The 18,367-nt window shown below is 54.8% G+C and overlaps 1 protein-coding gene across 12 annotated transcripts in view; it reads left to right on the top strand.

Annotated features, from left to right (window-relative positions):
• COL13A1 (collagen type XIII alpha 1 chain) overlaps window positions 1-18,367 on the top strand; it is a 140,542-nt gene that overhangs the window by 102,757 nt on the left and 19,418 nt on the right. For all 12 annotated transcript variants that reach the window (XM_032841367.1, XM_032841380.1, XM_032841414.1 and 9 more), the window contains 15 exons: window positions 569-595; window positions 3,135-3,188; window positions 3,948-4,034; window positions 5,555-5,608; window positions 6,426-6,470; window positions 6,870-6,938; window positions 7,940-7,963; window positions 9,794-9,856; window positions 10,882-10,926; window positions 11,276-11,428; window positions 12,036-12,134; window positions 13,383-13,427; window positions 15,891-15,932; window positions 16,859-16,885; window positions 17,814-17,894. In XM_032841367.1, the coding sequence (XP_032697258.1) occupies window positions 569-595; window positions 3,135-3,188; window positions 3,948-4,034; window positions 5,555-5,608; window positions 6,426-6,470; window positions 6,870-6,938; window positions 7,940-7,963; window positions 9,794-9,856; window positions 10,882-10,926; window positions 11,276-11,428; window positions 12,036-12,134; window positions 13,383-13,427; window positions 15,891-15,932; window positions 16,859-16,885; window positions 17,814-17,894 (915 nt within the window). The remainder of the gene's footprint in view (window positions 1-568; window positions 596-3,134; window positions 3,189-3,947; window positions 4,035-5,554; window positions 5,609-6,425; window positions 6,471-6,869; window positions 6,939-7,939; window positions 7,964-9,793; window positions 9,857-10,881; window positions 10,927-11,275; window positions 11,429-12,035; window positions 12,135-13,382; window positions 13,428-15,890; window positions 15,933-16,858; window positions 16,886-17,813; window positions 17,895-18,367) is intronic.

Raw genomic sequence — 18,367 nt, 5'->3', positions numbered from 1 at the left:
CAGAAACATTTCTCTTAAGGCAACGTCTATGCCATTATGCACAACTTGACCAAGAGATGCTTTAACTGAGCCCTGCAAAGTACATAGCAAAGGTTTGCTGGCCTCAGGGAAAACAGCGTCCTGCCCGTGAGCAAGGGAGCCCAGTGCTTTCCTTTATACATTGGAATCCAGCAGCTGCATGCCCGCAGAGCTCCCGAGAGGAGAGCAGGAGTCCTTCCCCTGAACCCCACCCGAACCGCATCTGGTCGGCAGGCAGACGGATGGGGACCCCCAGAAGCACAAAGGTGTATCTCCCAGCAGATCTATGGACAGGGGGCACCGTGTCCAAAGCCAGTGTCCTTCCCTTCTCTCCGCCCGTTCCCACCCTTGCCACATCCCTCACCTGGGGGATGAATCAGGAAGAGTCCAGGAGGCCTCCTTTGTCCTGAGACCTGAAGCCTAGGCAGAGGAAAGTCCTGGGCAGGCCAGATGCTTCACACACTCCATGAAGACCTTTGCTCATTTACTCCTGCGTCAGCTTTCACTCTTTCTCCTTCATCTCTTTACCAGAGTCTTTGTTTTCACACAGGGTGAGCCAGGGACCCCAGGAGCCAAGGTACTGATAAAGAGGGAATGTTCTGGGCTGCATGACGCATCAAGCATGGGGGGAGGCGGCAGTGGCTGCTATTGTTATGCTCCTGGTTCCCCTGAGGCTGGCCTGGAGCTGGGGACCTGACTGAGCAGAGGAGGGCCCACCCAGGAGGGGCCTGCCTGCCAGGAATGCCTTCCCCTCCCTGGATCCTGGCCTGGAGCTCAGTCAGTTTGCCTGCACACAAGCTCCAGCAGGCAGTAACTCCTGTGCCCTGTGCCTGCAGGGCTCTGTGTCTCTTGTCTTGTTCTATAAGGGATGTAACATGAAAAAAGTTTCCATGCCAAATAAGTTTGGGAAATATAGACTTAAAAGTATTTCAATTTTTGTTTAGTTTTGTTTTGATTTGTTTTACTGCAGACCTTCTCAGAGCCTTTAGGAGGCTATATGTATACTGGGGACCTCTAAAACTATAATCTCTGGTGCAGCATTTTCAAACATTTTGACTAGAGCTTCCTTTTTTAAAGAGGAACGTCATATGGGACTAGTATTCTGGAAACGCTAGTTTACCATCACTGTCCACCGTACCCCTCAACACCCCCCAGTCCTCTTATCAGAGACTTTTCTCTTCTTACCACAAAGGGAGAGCCAGGAGCAGTAGGAAAGCCAGGGCCCCCAGGTTTGCCAGGAAAGAGGGGGCAGAGGGTAGGATATTGTGTCTCTGAGCATGTGTCCGCTTCAGACTGGCCTCTGCTGGTCCTCCCACTCCGTGCCCCAACCCCATGGCTCACGTGCTACCTGTAGTATGTTCAGGGTGCGTGTGTCCCCTGGAAGAGGGGAGTGCCGGGATGGCCTGGAAAAACTTCAGAAATCCTACACTCGGGAGCACACCGTCCCTCCTCCAAAGCATTGGTTCCCAGGAAGAAAGACCAGCAGAAGGAGGCCTTCCCTCCGTCTGTCCCCTCTCCCCCAGGGCTTCTGAAGGGCAACACCTACATCCTTCCTCTTTAGACTCAACCTGTTTTGGGCTAGGCCCCAGCTCCGGCATACCCCAGGCACAGCCCAGGCGGAGCTGCGGGGAAGTGGGGGTCAGGACTTCCCGCCCATCAAAGGGGCCCACACTTGGCTCCCTCCCTTTCTTTGATGGGCTTCAGGCTCTTTTGTCATTCAGCTTCTACCCAAGGGCAGGTGGCAGGGGGATGACAGTCAAAGACTTGGTGCGGCATCCTCTGGCTTCAGCTGGAAAATTCACTGAGACACCTGTCAAATTATGACCCCAGGGCCCTCCGTTTCTATTATTAGCTACAAGAATGGGCAACCATCCAGCTATGGAGAGGGGTGCCCTCGGGTGCTGACCTAGTGGGGTACTCTTGGGGTGCTCTCCCAATACGGGCTGCTCTGGGAGTGCCAAGTGTTGTCCTCATGGTGTAGAAGAGGGAGCTTTGGGAGAATTGAGGAGACAGACTGCTTCTGTCCCTTGAGGCTGGGAAGGGGTCACTCACAGCCCTGGAGCCTCTTTATTTGTGCAGTGAGAGCAGGGCTCTGAGATGAGTGTCCTGGGGGAGAAAGTTCTTCTTGGTGGAAGAAGATGCTTAGGGCAGGGTGTCAGCTTGTGAGGGATGCCTGAACCAAGGACCACAGGCTGTGTGGCTCAAACAACAGAAGCTTATTGTCCCACGGTTCTGGAGGCCAGAAGCCCAAGGTCAAGGTGTCAGCAGTGCTGGTTCCTTCTGCACGCTGGGAGGAAGAATCTGTTTCCTGCCTCTCTCCTTGATTCTGGCCATTTGCATCCCCGGTGTTCCTTGCATCTGGCATCCCCGGTGTTCCTTGGCTTGTAGAATTATCACTCCGATCTCTGCCTTCATTTTAACCTGGTGTTCTCCTGGTGTGCCTGTCCCCCCATCCAAATGTCCCTTTCATAAGGACACCAGTCGTACTGGATTAGGGGCCCACCCTACTCTCGTGTGACCTCATAACTTCTCCAGTTATGTCTGTAATGACCCTATTTCCCATGAAGGTCACATTCTGAGCTACAGGAAGTAGCTGCGACACACGAACTTGGGGAGGACAGAAGCCAACCCATCACAGGAAGCAAACTTCTCAAAATGGTCCTCCAAAGGAAAAGTCTAGTGAGATGAAGTTTGTGTTTCCTGGAGGCAGGGAGGGGTCAGCAGAGACCGTGGACCTCTAAGTGCTAGACATTTAAAAAAATGAAAAGAGCAGAGTGGTTAAAAGGAATTGTTTCCCTGACTGCTGGCCTTCTATACCACTCAGCTCTCCCAGGAGATGCCCCCAAAAGGAGCTAAATGCTCTTGGTGCCTCTTGCTTGTAAATGATGAGGGCCCAGCCCATATGGGAGCAGGAGAACAATGACCCAGGCCCTCACCAGTGTGAAGTGGTCCAGGAAAGGAATCTGGCACAGATGGGGGTCTCAGGGGGAAATGGCCCACGGAGGAGCAGGGAGGCAGCAAAGAAAGCCAAGGCTCTCTGCGGGAGGGGCTTGGGCCTTCCCAATTGGCCTGGAGAAACCGTTCCTAACCCTGCACTGTCTGCATTCCCTCCACAGGGTGAAAAGGGGGCGGCAGGCTCCCCTGGGCTACTCGGCCTCCTGGGGCAGAAGGTGGGTATCGGCAAGCTCGGAATGGTGGGTTTTATGTAAAGGCATTGGGGTTCATCCGCATCCACATTCCCGGCCCTGGCCATTCAGGGGCCCCAGTATCAGAGGTATCCTTGGAAGACAGCAAGATTTGTGCGTGCCGTACCACGTGGGAGGCCCCGATTGACAAAAATGTCCATATTCAAAGACCAGGAGCTGTGACCTTGTCCCATGTACTCGCACCAGCTCTGAAAATCACTCCCTGGTACACGAGCTCCATGACATTCCACTAAAAAGAAAAGAAGACTTGAGGTCAAATAAGTGTGGGCAGAGCTGCATGAGACAGGCCCCCTTGGAATGTTACAGGACACTCTCCTGTCATGCTCAGAGCACCTGGGGGGCAGAGAGCCTGAAGTGCTTCCTTTCCCTCTGCCTTCCCTGATATTCTTCGGCCACCAGACCCTTTTTTCCACATTTCAAATATTTCCCATCCCCAGAAGAAGGTTTCCATGGACACACTCTGAGGAAACAGTCTAGACCCAAGGCGTGATGGGTCTCTTGCTCAGCTCCATACCTGCTCCCCTGCAATGGCTAAGTCCTGTCTCTCCTTAAATCCCACGGCCAGTGAGACCAGGCCAGGCTTCTGAGGGCCTCTGTGCCCAGCCTGGACCAAGGCGTCGTCTGCTGCCCCCATTCCTTGGAACTGGAAGGGGGGAAAATACAGGGAGCTAGGCAGGCCTACTCATGGTTACGTTCCCACTCTCCCCCTCCTTCTGCCCCCAGGGAGAAAAAGGCGATGCCGGCAACTCCATCGGAGGGGGCAGAGGGGAGCCCGGCCCCCCAGGGCTGCCCGGGCCCCCAGGGCCAAAGGTGAGTTTCCCTGGGATCCACGCTCAAGGGAGACACTGCCTGTGTGGCCTTTATCTTCAGCCTGTTCTTGGGGACTCCATCCTGGGTGCCTTGCCTTCTCTCCTGCTCCAGATGTCTGGTTTTTCCAGTGGTTTCTAGAAAGACAATTTGGACTGAGCTCCTGATTTTCTGTGGAGACTGACTATCCAAGAGAAGCAGTCCGAGGGCAGGTGGCTGGTCCCAATGATTCAAACAGCTACAGTGTAACTGAGTCAGGAATGGGTGGCTGCAGGGTTTAGGAGAGCCGGAAGGGCCCCCTACCCAGGCTCTGAATATGAGATCAGTGATCCGTTGGGCCCCACCGGGTGCTGGCACACACGGGGCCGGGGGGGTGGGGGTCCACAGTGGGGTCAGCTGCAAATGGGACTGCTGTCACTTTCCTTACACCGGGTGGAAGCTACAGGGGTGAGATTTGGGTTTCCTGAAGCAGAGGCGTCCTGCGCTGCTTGGTTTGCTCCAGCAGCCCAGGGAGTGAGGAGGGCCTCTTTAAGGCGAGGACGCGTTGCATGATTTTGGAAGATACACATATTCGTTCCACCAACATGTATTGAGGGGCTGCTGTGGCGGGGCTCTGCCTGACCTTCAGGCTGCAGAGAGCTGCCGTACGCTTGCTCACGGCCTGGCAGGAGAAGCAGACCCAGTTCCCAAGGAAATCGTGGCAGGGACCAGAAGGAAGCCCACAGATGGGAAAGATGAAGTGGCAGAAAGGGTCTTGGGCAACCGCCCACGGGCCCATCAGACCAACTCGAGTGCCAGCTTTGCCAATGGTGGCCCTGGAAGCTGGGCTCGGGGACATCCCCAGGGTCAGATTCCATCTCCATGGGACGTGGATCCCTGGCAGGTCTTGGGTTTTGATTTGGGGTTGGGGAAGCCTGGTCGGTACTGTCCCTGCATCCTGGGACACAAGAAGGGAAAGCTTAGAAGGCCGTGTCCTCCTTCAGGGAACGGGCAAAGTGCTGAGTGAGGGAAGTATGCGCGGGGGACCTCCTCCCGTCTCTCTCTGCGCCTCCCATCCTAGGCCTCCTGTTTCCCCTCCTTATGTACTCAGAGCCTTCATGGACCCTTCCGTCTCCTGGGCAGGACCTGCTGAGGTGGCCTTCCCAAGTGTTCCAGGTTCTAAAATGACCTGCCTCCCTGTAGTTAGGACCGGATGGCAGTCTACACCGGGGGTTGGGGAGGAGGGGGGGGAGGGGTGCGGATGGCAGTCCATACCCCAGGGCTGAAACAGAGCTGGACTGTGTGTTAACCAAGAACTGAGGAGCTTCTGGCACTGCGGGCTGGACCCCAGAAAGTGGTGCAGAACTCAGAGGAGGAAAGAGGCAGGCAGGGAAGGCTGCCTGGAGGAGGTGAGACTGAGGCTGGGCCCACACAGTGGGTGGGAGTCAGATGAGTAGAATGAAGTGAGTTAGTTAGTAGAAGCCAGTGCAGACAAAGACAGAGATCCGGAAACACCCAGCACCCATGTCTCTCCTCTTCCCCAGGGAGAAGCTGGCGTTGATGGCCCGGCCGGCCCCCCAGGACGGCAAGGAGACAAGGTACAGAGGCTCGCAGTTCTGAGATGAAGGTTGGCTTGGGAGTTCAAGACCAAGCTCAGGAAGAGAAAGCGCGGTGGCTGTCCCTGCGGCTGGACCCCCGGGCACAAAGCTGTCATCAGGGTCTTGAGGAGTCAAATTCTATTGTCCCTTTATATTTACTTTCTATCTTGATTTTAAAAAAATTTGTATTTAATGTTAACATTGTCTCAGAACCATTGGGACTGTGGTTTGTTATCATGTATTCCCCACAGTCCCATCCTGTTTCCAACCGGGATGACCCCCCACCCCACCTGGCGGGCGGAGGGAGGGGTGGAGTGCTCTGAGTGCCTTCTGCCAAAGCCCCTTTCTCCATCCTGCTATGTGGGGCTATCACACACAGAGAGGCCCCTGAAAGAACCCACGGCCCCTCCGTGGCAATTATGGACCCCTCAGGCGATGGGCAAAAAGTTGCTAAGTTCTCATGCCTTGAGCCAACTGGAAATAAAGGGAAGCAAAGGGGGTGGTCCTCCAAAGCTTGGCATGGGGGAGGCGGCCAGGGAGTCACAGGGGCGGTCCCTAACAACTAGCCCAGGCCAGGAAAAAGGTTATCCAGTGAGAAGCGGGGTGAGAAGCCGGAGAAGCTGGGAGGCCCAGAGGAGGGCAGGCTGGGGAAGATGCTCTGTGAACGGGCGGAGACTGCACTTTCCTTCACGGGAAGGTCATCGGCTTCCTGGCCTGAGCAAAGATGAGCCTCCCAACCCTTCCATGGCCCTCTGGGGACAGTAGACGCTCTTGTACCCAGCCTTGTCCCCATTTCACTCAAATTGTCATGCAACAGGGGGAGACTGGAGCACCTGGAAACGAGGGACCAGCCGGCCCCAAGGTACGTGCATCTCCCCCCGCCAGAGTCAGAACCTGCACCTCACTTCCCTGGGGTCATGGTGTGAGTGGCTGGGCTCTGGGTCTTGAGGGGGAGGGAGGGAGAAGAGACTTCTTTCTGCAGTCGTGGCCGCTGTGATGGGATTCAAGTCTTCTCTAGGTCTGTCTAGTCCATAGTTGTCGGACAGAGACTTCTGTGTTGGTTTTAGACCCTCTGGGCATCCTCGGTCAGTGTGGGGAACCCCCTGACAGGCTCCCCGGCCTGCTGCTCTGGGTCCTCCTGTGGGCAGCCAGACATAGCCCGCCTCAGCTACAACCCTGTCTGGTGAAGAGCCGGCAGCCGTGCCCCACAGCCTGTCCCTCCTGGCCCCGGCCAGCGGCTGAGACTGCATTTGTTTCGCAGGGCACCAAGGGGGAACCAGGGAAAGGAGAGATGGTGGACTACAATGGAAATATCAACGAGGCTCTCCAGGTACGTGGGAGCTGACGGAGAGACTAGAGATCGGGAGGCGCTCAAGGGCGCAAGGCGCTGTGCCATGGCCCAGTGAGGGGGCGCTTCGATGCCCCAACGAGTGTCCTTGACATCAGACTATTGACAGAGCTTCCAGAAGAGTGGCCCCCTTGCTCTCTCTCCCTTGGCCTCTGCCTCCAGCCTCCAGGCAAACGCACCCCCTCATTTGGCCAACAGGTGGCCTGGCTCTGGGTCTGGCCCCGCTGGCTGGATATCCGGGCTCCGGGAACTGAGCATCATAGTGGGTGGACCAGGGTTCTGGGGCCCCACGTCTTCAATACCTGCGGGTCATTTTGTGGGGAGTTGTGGGGGAGGGGTGACCTGTATGTTGTAGGTTGCTTCACAACATCCCTGGTCTCGAGCCACTAGACACCTGGTCTCTCACCACCCTTGCTGACAACAAAAATATGCCTCCAAACATCACCAAATGTCCCCTGGGGGCCAAATCCCACTCGCGGTTGGAGAACCAGTCCTTTAAAGGAAACACTGCCCCTCTGGGGATCCGTTTACTTGGGGTACGATCCTGTCTGCGTGCCAACTCTCATCCCCCTGGTTTCTTGAGTGGCTCTGTACCTTCCTATTCTGCATTCGATGTTTACAAGGAAATATGTTGGAGTCTTGAAGTCTGGTTCTGGGGGGAGATGTGGAGAACAGGGGAGGGTCCCAGTCAGCGATCAGGGAGAAGCAGAGATGTTGCACCCTCCCTCTTTGGCAAAGTGAAGGCGAGTGTGCAGTCCATTTCAGGGCCTGGGTCTGGGGTAAGACAGCCTCAGAGGCTCTGCAAACCTTGGGGAGATGTGGGGGCAGCATGGGGTGGGAAGGCATGGAGCCCACCAAGAGGGCCTATCCTTACTGTGCTCCTAAGGGAGGCCCAGCTCCCATGTTTCCGTGCCTGGGCCAAGGGGACCCTCCAGATGGCCCTTGACTTGTTCTTGAACTGATCGCGTGGCATTGGTTTTTAGGAGATCCGAACGCTGGCCTTGATGGTAAGTCTTCCTCTTTCCCTTGGGCACTGGGCTGAGGGCTGGGGCGCTGGGGCAGAAGGGCCGGGGGCCAGGGGAGGGCGAGAACTTGAGGTCTGGCCTCCAGAAAGCAGGTGCGGGGCTTCTAGGTCAAGGCTGACCCTGAAGTGGCAGGGCAGAGGGTGATCCGCACCTGAGCGGGGGCTCTCCGGAGCCTCCCCCACCCGGGTCCCAGCTGTCCTCAGGAGCGGCTCTTCACCTATTCCACAGAGTGCTCTTATCTCGGTGTAGACACTGGGGCACTGTGCAGCCGTGTCAAGGAGATGGAAGCACAGAAGAGGATGTGTGTATGTTTCTCCTCGAACCCAACCTTCAGCTCATAAAATCCATAACCCAAAAAAATCAGGAGAAACTCAACCTCCACTTTTTCACCTTTCCTAGAAATCAGTTTCATCTTCTGCACTTGGAAAACCAGTGAATTCCAAGCCCTGATTTTGCGTGTGTGCCTACTACCACCGACAGGCCTGTGGATTTTTGTACTGAATATCTCTAGTTAAAACAATTGCCATGAGGTTTAACTTTCAGGTGCAGAGAAGAAAGGAGATCCCAAAGTTCTCAAGCTATCGGAATCTCATTTAACTTAGTATTTTTATTTTTTTAAGGAAGTTATTTATTTATTTGCAAGAGAACGAGAGAAAGAGTGTGTGCACACATGAATGGAGGGAGGGGCAGAGGGAGAAGCAGGCTCCCCACTGAGCAGGGAGCCTGATGTGGGGCTCGATCCCAAGACCCTGGTATCATGACCTGAGCTGAAGGCAGATGTTTAACTCTATTTTTAACTCCATTTTCTCTTCTATAACTATTTTTATTCCAGACTCAAACACCAATCATATCATGCCTCAACCCCAGAGGTTGGTATAAACACATGATTCTAGAATCAGTGAGCTTCATTTGAAGACATTAAAATATATTATTTGAAATAGCTATCCAAAGCAAAACTTTCATGGAATCTTTTTTTCTTTTAAAGTCAACCTCAGTGGGCACCTGGGTGGTTCAGTTGGTTGAGCGACTGCCTTCAGCTCAGGTCATGAACCTGGAGTCCCTGAATCGAGTCCCACATCGGGAACCCTGCTCAGCAGGGGATCTGCTTCTCCCGCTGACCGTCCTCCTCCTGTGCTTGCTCTCTCTCACTCTCTCTCTTTCTCAAATAAATACATGACATCTTTAAAAGTAAATAAATAGAGTCAACCTCGAGGCGTAATTTACACACAATAAAATAGACCCACTTCCGCGGTGAAGTTTGATGTGCTTCGACAAATGTATATATCCCTGTAGCCACTCCTGATGGGTTGGGGTTACCCATGGGAGTTATCCGTGTAACCCCAGGCACTCCAGAAAGTCCTTTCATGTGCCTCGGGAGTCAATCCCACACCTACCCCTTCATTGTTCGCTGCGGAGCAATGTTCCAGGGCATGGGTGTCACACACCTGCACCTGTTGATGGATATCTGCACTGTTTCCCGGAGGCATTTTGAAGTCCCTGTCAGGGGAGGTGAATCGTATCTTCTCAGAGCCCTGGGGTGCTCAGAGGGAGGAGGAGGGAGAGGCTGGTAGGCGTGGCTCCGGGATCCCCTCCCCTCAACCCCGCCACGCTAAGCCAGACACACTCAGTGCTTATCCACTTAAACTGTGGAGTCCCTGTGCTCTTCCCTTTGCTGAAAGATGTTCCGGCCACTGAGGAGACGTTTGAAAATGATCGATCCCCATAAACCAGCCTCCACATACCCCCCTCTGGCAACAGGCCACTCCTTCTTGGTTGGAAAGTTCTTCCACAGGTCTTTCTTTTATTTCCTAGGGACCCCCCGGTCTTCCTGGACAAATCGGCCCACCCGGAGCCCCAGGGGTCCCAGGCCAGAAGGTAACACTCGTCTTGACAATGCAGAGACCCCACAGAGGCACTGCGTGTGTCCCTGAGTGCGGGAGACAGTGGGTGATCCTCCCATCTTCCCTCAGAGCTACTGCTCCTCCCAGGCAGCCCAGGCCCTGCCTTGTCCCCATCGCAGCCACCCCCTCTCCTGCCACCTCACTCTGCCATTCTTCCCCTGCTGTCTGGCTTGGGCTCCCATCATTCTCAGGCTCCTCTGAGAGCTGGGTGGAGCTTGGGTCTAGACAAGCCACTGCTCCAGGCAGAACCATGGGGGGGACCCCAACCCACTCATCAGGGAACATGGCACTTGAGCGCCTCCCCGATCTCCCCCCTCCTTCGCTCCCCACCTTTGCTCCCCTCTGCCCCACCCCTGTGATTTTCTCAGGAGGCCCTGCGTGTTTGCACCTCTGTCCCCTGCTCACCAGGGCCCCTACCCTGAAGTACCCTCCCCTCTTCCCTACCTTTCCAAGTCCTCATATTTCAAGTCCAGCTCAAAGCCACCTCCTCCATGAAGCCTCCCCTGCTCTACCAGGCAGAATTCACTGCCCTTTCTTGTCTGCTTCTCTCTTAGCATCATTTTGCCTTGGTGATGTGGGTCATTCTTTACTGGCCTCAAAAACAGAGGCCAGGCCTCCTTTATCTCCCTCCCTGACCTAAAGAAGAGGATTGGGCTGATGCGAAGATTCAGGGAGTTTTACCTGTGGGGCAGGCAGGATAGGAGGGCTGGACTGGGGGTGAGGGGAGTGGGGCACTGGGAGGCAACACCCCTCCCAGGGAGTACCCAGGGTCCTCAGAGACAGCGTGTGAGGCCATAGCTAGAGCGTGGACTGCGGAGCCAGGATCTAGCTGCCCGCCGCCCAAACCGCAGGCCTCGTGTGCACGGCTCTGCCCTGGGGGCCTCACCTTGAAGTGGAGGCAGTGTAAGTTCATAGCTCCGGGCTGACCGTGGCACAGAGGCAGTGCCGTAAATGACAGCTCCTCTGCTCTGACACTGACCTTCGTTGTTCTGGCCCCAGGGGGAGATCGGACTGCCAGGCCCTCCAGGACACGATGGAGAAAAGGTTAGAGCAGATACTCCTGGATGAGCTTCCGAAGATGGACCTTGACCTGGGCTAATGGGGGATGGTGGAGCTTGGGGGCCGAAGGCTCTGGAACAGGCCCATATGTGAGCCTGTGGGGAAGGGAGTGGGGGAGCGTGGGGCCAACCCTGCAGGAGCCTGAACCCTACACTGCTGGCCCCAGAGGAGCCGGGCAGACCCAGCTGGGACGGGCTGGAGCTGGTGCTGTCTCCTCCAATTCCAAGGGAGGTGGACAGAGCCATGTCCTTTGGACGTCCCATTCTTTTATGCTCCCTCTCTCTCTCTCTCCTCCATCAGCGTATATAATAAGCATTGCTCATATTTTCTAAAGGGACCTCGAGGCAAGCCAGGAGACATGGGCCCTCCTGGTCCCCAAGGCCCCCCAGGAAAGTCTGGGCCTGCAGGAATGAAGGGAGAAGACGGACACGCAGGAAGCCCGGGAGAGAAGGGGGAGAAAGGGGAGATGGGACAGGTGGGCCCACCGGTGAGTGCCAGGGCAGGCCGGCCAGAATTCCACCCTGGGACGCCTGCCTGCCCGCGTGGTGTGCCACCCCAGCACGGCTTCTGCACGGTGCCTGCTGCAGCCTGGGCTGGAAACCTGGGGCCGGGAGTTGGGGGCCGGGGACTCCCCTGGGTTTCCCTCAAACCCCTGGCTTTATGAAGGCCAGCGGCCCCCCTCAAGAGAACGGGGCCTATTCAGTCCTGTGTCCTTGGGAAAGTCCCTGAGCCTTGCAGGACCTCTATTTTCTCATCTCTAAAATGGGGCTAATCTCCCTCCCTGGATACTTCACTGGGTTGTTGGGAAGGAGATGAGGTCACAGGGGTAATCCCGCCTCTTTGGCAAGTATGCAGAAGCCCGACACCTGGGGGAGGCTGCCTGTACAAAGAAAGCACCTTACCCAGTCCTACGAGGCTCCTGACTTGACCTGGGCATCTTCCGGGGGCTTCAGTGGCTTTTCATCTGTGAAATGGACACCTTCTCGAACCCCTGCCCTTGGAGGAAGGGAGCCATGCCTGCATGCCGCAGTTGGTCACAGACGCTCGGCTGACACCCTCGCTCTCAACTAACAGAGATCTTTGTCGATCTGTAGGGTCTAGACGGCCCAACTGGGGAGAAAGGAGAACCAGGTGGCCAAGGGAGGCCCGGAGCAACAGGAGTCCCCGGCCCTATCGGGCTCCCGGGATTTACAGTAAGGCGAGAGGGTGGGGTATTGAGGTTGTCCGCGGGCCGCTGTGGATGCGGGCACGCAAGCGAGGGGGCCCCTCGTGGGGTCACCGGCCTGGCGGATGCCTGGCCCTGTATCGAGGCTGCACTAACTCCCCGCCTGCCTGGCCGTTTGCGGGGGAGGGGGAGAGTCAGAGGGGTGGATCGGGTCCTCTTGAAGAACAGCTACCCCGTGCAGAGCACCAGAGTGTGAATACTGGTTCCCGCTTCTCAGCTCACAGCATGGTGGCCTCAGCCTTCAGGCATCAGCCTGGCTCAAAGGTGCTAGAGTCTTGGGCTCAGAATTCTCCTATTTGAAGTATAGAGAACGTCAGAGGTCAATGAGTCCCACCTGGGACCCAGGGCAGATGTCCCTCTGGCAGATGTCCTGCTCCCCGGGGCTGCCCCGCTCAGCTGGGACAGGGAGGCAGTTTCCAGCCTCCCGACGTGGCCCTCCACCACGGAGCAGCTCCGGGCTAGAAGGAGCATGTGCAGAAGCTTCCTTCTCAACCTCGCAGCCCTAGCCCTGTTCCTAGAGCCACAGAGTCGTTTCTGTGACCACGTAACGAATCTCATATTCGGCAGCTGAAAGCAATGTGCTCTTCTGATCTCAGGGTCTGTGGGCCCAGAGTCCAGCTCGCCTCCGCCGGGCCCTCTGCCCCCGGGGGGCTCACGAGGCTTCAGTCAAGCTGCTGGTCTACATTCTCACCCGGCTGCTCTTCCTGGCTCGCCGCTGTTGGCGTAAGCAGGCAGTTCACATTGGAGCAGCTTGCTTGTTCAAGGCCAAGGCCAGAGGGGGTCTCTGAGTGCCTCCTGCCAACACAGGGCCATGTGCTCATGCATGTGTAACATAATCTGAATGTATGCGTGTTATAATCTGTAACATAAGCGTGTAATGTAATCACAGGAGTGACATCCTGTCACTTTGGCCAGGTGCCATATTCTATTGGTTAGAAACAGGTCACGGGTCCCCCCACGATCTGTGTACCCTGGGGTCCACACATGGTATCAGCCTCTCCTCCCACGTGCTGGGACCTCAGATCCCCGAAGATGGTGATCTTAGGCCTCTTGTCCCATCTTCTTTATTGCAAGCTGACTGTCCCCTCAGCTTCCCAGGTGGCCCTTGACGACACCTTGGCCTCATCTAGTCCTGGTCTGGTTTGTCACAGGTGTGAGGGTGTCCCTGTGCCCCCCCCAGTGCCAGCACCCACAGCTTGGTGTTTTGTGCCCACAGGGAGAGAAAGGAGAGCCTGGGGAGAAGGGGGAGCCAGGAGTGGAGGTAGGTTGCGCCGCTCGGCCTTCTGTGTCATGGGGTGTTTGACAGGGATCTCATCAGCCCCCAGTCCCTCTAGGACACATGGCATTTCCATGCTCTAGAAGGAAACACACAGCTGCCTGACACAGGGAGTGAGCAAGAAGCCAGACATTTACTGAGCACCATAACCCAGCCTCGGTGTCCCAGGTCATGGTCTCCCCACCAGTGTTCACAGAGCACCCGCCATGTTTCCTTCCCATGCTAGAGTCTGGAGTTAGGAAAAGGAACAGAACCACCTTTGCGAATGGTCCCCAGTAGCATGTTCTAGAATGGTTAGCCGCTCAAGGAGTTGATGAACATCCTAGAAGACGGGTCTTTTGAGCAGGATCTTGAAGACTGTAGGATTTTGCCTAGAAGCTCAAGAAGTAAGCTTTCCTGAGAAGCACATTCTACTCTGAGAGGTGTGGTGGTGAAGGCAAGAGGAGAAACAGTGGGGACAGAGGTGCTGGGGACGGAGGCCAGGGTCTCATAAGATGGGAGAGAATCGGGCATATTTGTAGGCTCAGGGAAAGAGCCAAGAAAACAACAGAGCTCAGCTACATGTGAGGGAGACCGTGTTTGATGGGAGGGCCTGTGCCACCCAGACAGAGCCAACAGAGGGACAACTGAGCCTTCTCAGCCCCCGGAGAGGTCCCCCGGCCCCTGTCACCGTCAGTGTCACCAGGGCCTGTTCCCCATTCAGGGAAGTAAACTTGATGAGGAGGTATGTTCCTGGGTTAGAGACCGGTGGCCTCCTGATGAAATGCTCCGAGATTCAGGAAAAGCACCACACACAGAAATGTTCCTTCCAGAAGTATTTAAAGTAACAATTGGAAACAGCCTACATTTCTAACAAGAAGGAAATGATTCAATAACTTATGGTAATAATACTAATGGTATAATAGTCCCCATGTTTGGGAGCGCTCCTTGTGCCAAGCCCGGCTCCAGGCCCTAGCCGGAGAGTAACTCATTTCACGCTGCTCAGTAGAGACACGGAAAGGAGGCTTGTGGGGAACGTACGGAAAAAAAAGAAAGAAAGAAAAAAGAAAGAAAGAAAGATAGAAAGAAAGAAAGGGAACCAGGTTTCAGGTTAAACAAAAAACAGCAGAGAATCAAATTATATATATAAAATCATTGTTAAACATGAACATATATTCAGATACATTTTATGCATCAAAAAAGAGTGGAAGGAAATAAAGCAAAATAATAGGATAATAGGAGTAGCCAGATACTTACTCTTTCCCTCTTTCTGTTCATTCAATTCCCTCTAATTTACAAAATATTTTCGTGGGTCTGTTATTCCTTTATTTTCTTGTTTGTTTGTTTTCAGATCATCATACAGTAAAATTGGCTTTTGGGTTGAGTGTGTATAGGTCTGTGAATTTTTTTAATATATTCATAGGTCTGTGTAGCTACCGTCACAATCAGGACACATGAATCACTGGTTTATAATAAGGAAAAAAAGCAGTAAACTTTTTAAGAAAAGATTCTAGAGTTTCCAGAGATTGAGCTGAGAAATCCATGGATCCGAGAGACATGAGAGGTACCCGGTCTGCCCAAGTTCGGGGCTTCTCTTTGGTGGCCTGACAGAGTGTTCACTCGGGCCACACTCCATGGGATTCGAACCCGGGGAAGGCAAGAAGAACCTCAAAGCTGAGACGGTGTGACCAGCTCTGAGAGGAGCAGGCAGGCCTCCCTCCTGCGTCTTGGGTGGCCAAGCGTTGGCAAATGGATGGCCGTCCTCATCAGAAAGAATCTGTAATGAGCACCATCCTCCGTAGAAAGAAAGACTCCCTGAGTCCCTTCACCTTCCCCATCCAGCATGAATCTGTCCTACTTCACTCTGCCTTTAATTAAAGGGAAGAGAAGAGACCAGCAGTCTCTGTTACAAACCCGAGGGGACTTGAGGGGTATTCTTCCAAAGCTGCTCCGCCCCCTCCCACATAACCGATCTCCGCTCCTGTAAGCCAGAGGTCTCAGATTCAAATACCTACAGGCACCAGGCACACAACAAATGAATGCCAAGTTCCAGATCAAAGACAATAGGGAGTGGTGGGGCCTGGGGTTATCTGAAGATTTCATGCCCCGCCTGGAGGGCAAAGCTTTTATTCAGCTCCAGGCAATGTTGCCATGCTTGAACGAGAGCCTGTGCTGCCAGGCTTTTCTTTTCTTTTTCTTTTTTTTTCCAAGAAAATCTGGACATCTAGACGTTTTGACAGCATTTCCTTGGCAATCTGTGGGTTGTTTTTTTTTTTCCTCCAACAATGTGCAGGTTAATGTATTGCTATGCGTTTCTGCCCTGTTCTCAGCCTTCTTTTGGGAAACCAACAAGCTGGGCACTTTTGACCTTGTCTAGCAGTCCCCAGCTAGACCTTGAACCATGGTAAAAGGGGAGGCCACTCGGAGGGTAACAGAGGGTGGGCTAACCATCTCCCTTTTGGATTCTAGGTTCCTGGGCCTCCAGGGCCAGAGGGGCCCCCCGGACCTCCGGTAAGTGTGGTGTGCTTGTCAGCATTTCAGTCCACTGTGACTGGGTCCCTAATATCCCTTCCCCCTGGCAGTCACTGGGATCCATATCAGCCTCGGGTCACTGTCACCTCCTCCTCCTCCCTGGGTGGGATTTTCTCATCCACAAACCTCTCCCTACTCCTTTGCAACGCCCCCCACACACACACACCATGTTAAACTGGCCCCGTCTCAGTTACCCTGAGGAGTGTGGGTATCACCAGCCGTCTTAGAGACAGCTGACTGGAGTGCCAGCCGTGGGGTCTGGTCCCACTGCCCCGCAGAAGTCCCTCTGCCACTAAACTCTGCCCTTTGCTATTAGACGCCCACTCTCCCCCTTCCTCCTTCTGACTAACCAGCAGCAAAAACATCTGGATTAAGATGGAAAGTGGTATAAAACCAGCCCCACTGGATTAGCCTTTCCAAGTGACAGGGGATAAGATGAGGCCTTTCTAGGGCCCCCCAGCATCCTAAACCAATAGATGCTGGTCCTTCCTCTGCAGGGTTCCCAGTCCCCACAGCACCGTGTCACCCATTGTCATTGGCACAAGTAGGAGTAATAACAATGGCAGTGTTTACCGCGACTTCTTACGTGCCAGACGCTATTCCCAGCACTTCACGTCTATTAATCTAACCAACATTTGCTGTCTGTACTCCTTCTGCATCTTCCCTTCAGGAGGCTCGAGGCCCACTGTGGTGGTCACAGAGAGACACTCTGTCAGTCCCTGGTTGGAGAGGCCTGCCTCAGACTCCACCCCAGGGAGCCCCAAGCACGAACCCCCTTAGCACTCTCTTCACCATCCCTGGGCGGGGACCCCAGGCCCTTGCTCTTTTGTGGTCCGATGGACAAGGTGTTTTTGACTTACTTAGAAATGCAGTTCTCAGGTGCCTTGTTTTGATTCCAAATACAGGGGCTCCAAGGTGTTCCTGGACCAAAGGTAAGAAGAGGTCACATGAGAGGTGCTGAGTGGGGAGGGGAGGGGAGGTGTCAGAGAGGGCCAAAAAGCAGGAAAGTCCTTCAGAGACTGGTGGCCCATCTGGTCCCTTCCTAAAGTAGAATCATGTGACAATGGCCAGCGGCTACAACCAGGAGAGAATGACGTCCTTTTAACACCCGGCATTGACACTGGACAGGCTTCCGATTTAGAATTTTCCCATCCATCAATCACCCTACGAGTGTCGGGTTGGATTCTTAGCATAGAATGAAATGCCCAGACCTTTCTGCCCCAGACCTTTCACTCACCCTGAAGTAGAGGTGGAGACAGAGAGGGGTGTAGTGCAGGCCCCCCCATCCCCAGGTCCAAGCCCACTGGTCTCTGTCCTGGGGGGGTTCTCCCAATCTCCCCCCTCAAAAGCATATCAACTGGATAAGAGGGGCTGGGAGCTGAGGGCAAATTGTCCTGTGCCTCCCACCCCCACCCCAATATTCTTCAGGAGACTGTTGGGCAATTTCTTGTCCCAAAGTTCCAGAGCCTTGGAGCTCCCATGGTGACATTCCGGACCCTGCCAGTCAATTTCTGCAGGGCCCCAGTTTTCCTGCTCTGCAAATGGTCACTTATGCCCAAGCCTGACCTGAAATGCCCTTTGGGTCTGTCTCCACTCCACCCATCTCCTTTTCCTTTGGGGACCTCTCAGTTACTACAGGGATACCGAGGAGTCTAATGGAGGTAGAGCCAGGCTAGGAATTCAAGAATTCTTGGAGTCTCCTGCCTACCATCCACGGGCCAGCCACCTCTGCCCCCTCCCTCCTCCGTCCTCTACCTGCCCCCGTGTCCCCAACCCACCCCTACCTCCAGGACCCCAGGATGCAAGAACAAGTTGTCTGAGACATGCCTTTCTGTGATCTCCCCCTTCCCTTTCCTTCAGGGGGAAGCAGGACTAGATGGAGCAAAAGGAGAGAAGGGTGTCCAGGGAGAGAAAGGAGATCGAGGACCGCTGGGATTACCCGTAAGTATCTCCGAGCCAGCAAACCTGGGCAGATCCCAGCCGGGTGGTCCTGAGGAGGCTGGGGCGGCATGCAGAACCGCGGGAGAAGGCTGCTGCAGAACTGGGGGTCCTAAAATTCCATTCCAGAACACTCCATTTGGTTTTGCTTTCCCACGTGGGCAAGATCGTAGACTCTAATTCCCTTCCTGAGGGCTTCCTCTGGGCCAGCTCCAGGCCTGGGCATGAGGGGATGATGCAGAGCTAAAGAAGACAGGGCCCCCCACCCAAGAAGCCCCCAGCTGGAGAGCCCCAAGAGGCCTGAGAACGTCTCAGGCCCTACATATGACTGATTCAGAGGCAATAAAAAAATCTGCCCTTAATGGGAGTCAAGCTTGGAGGACCTGGGAGCAGCGAGTCGGTGAAACGTTCAACATCTCCCTCCTATTTCCCTATCTTCAGCACCGGCCACAGCAGAAGAGCTTGTACAAAAGCAG

Source organism: Lontra canadensis, unplaced genomic scaffold (assembly GCF_010015895.1).
Source record: "Lontra canadensis isolate GAN:19392208 unplaced genomic scaffold, GSC_riverotter_1.0 scaffold3, whole genome shotgun sequence".
NCBI classification, from domain to species: domain Eukaryota; kingdom Metazoa; phylum Chordata; class Mammalia; order Carnivora; family Mustelidae; genus Lontra; species Lontra canadensis.
The sequence above is the reverse complement of the archived record's forward strand: the minus strand, read 5'-3'. Positions and strand labels throughout refer to the sequence as shown.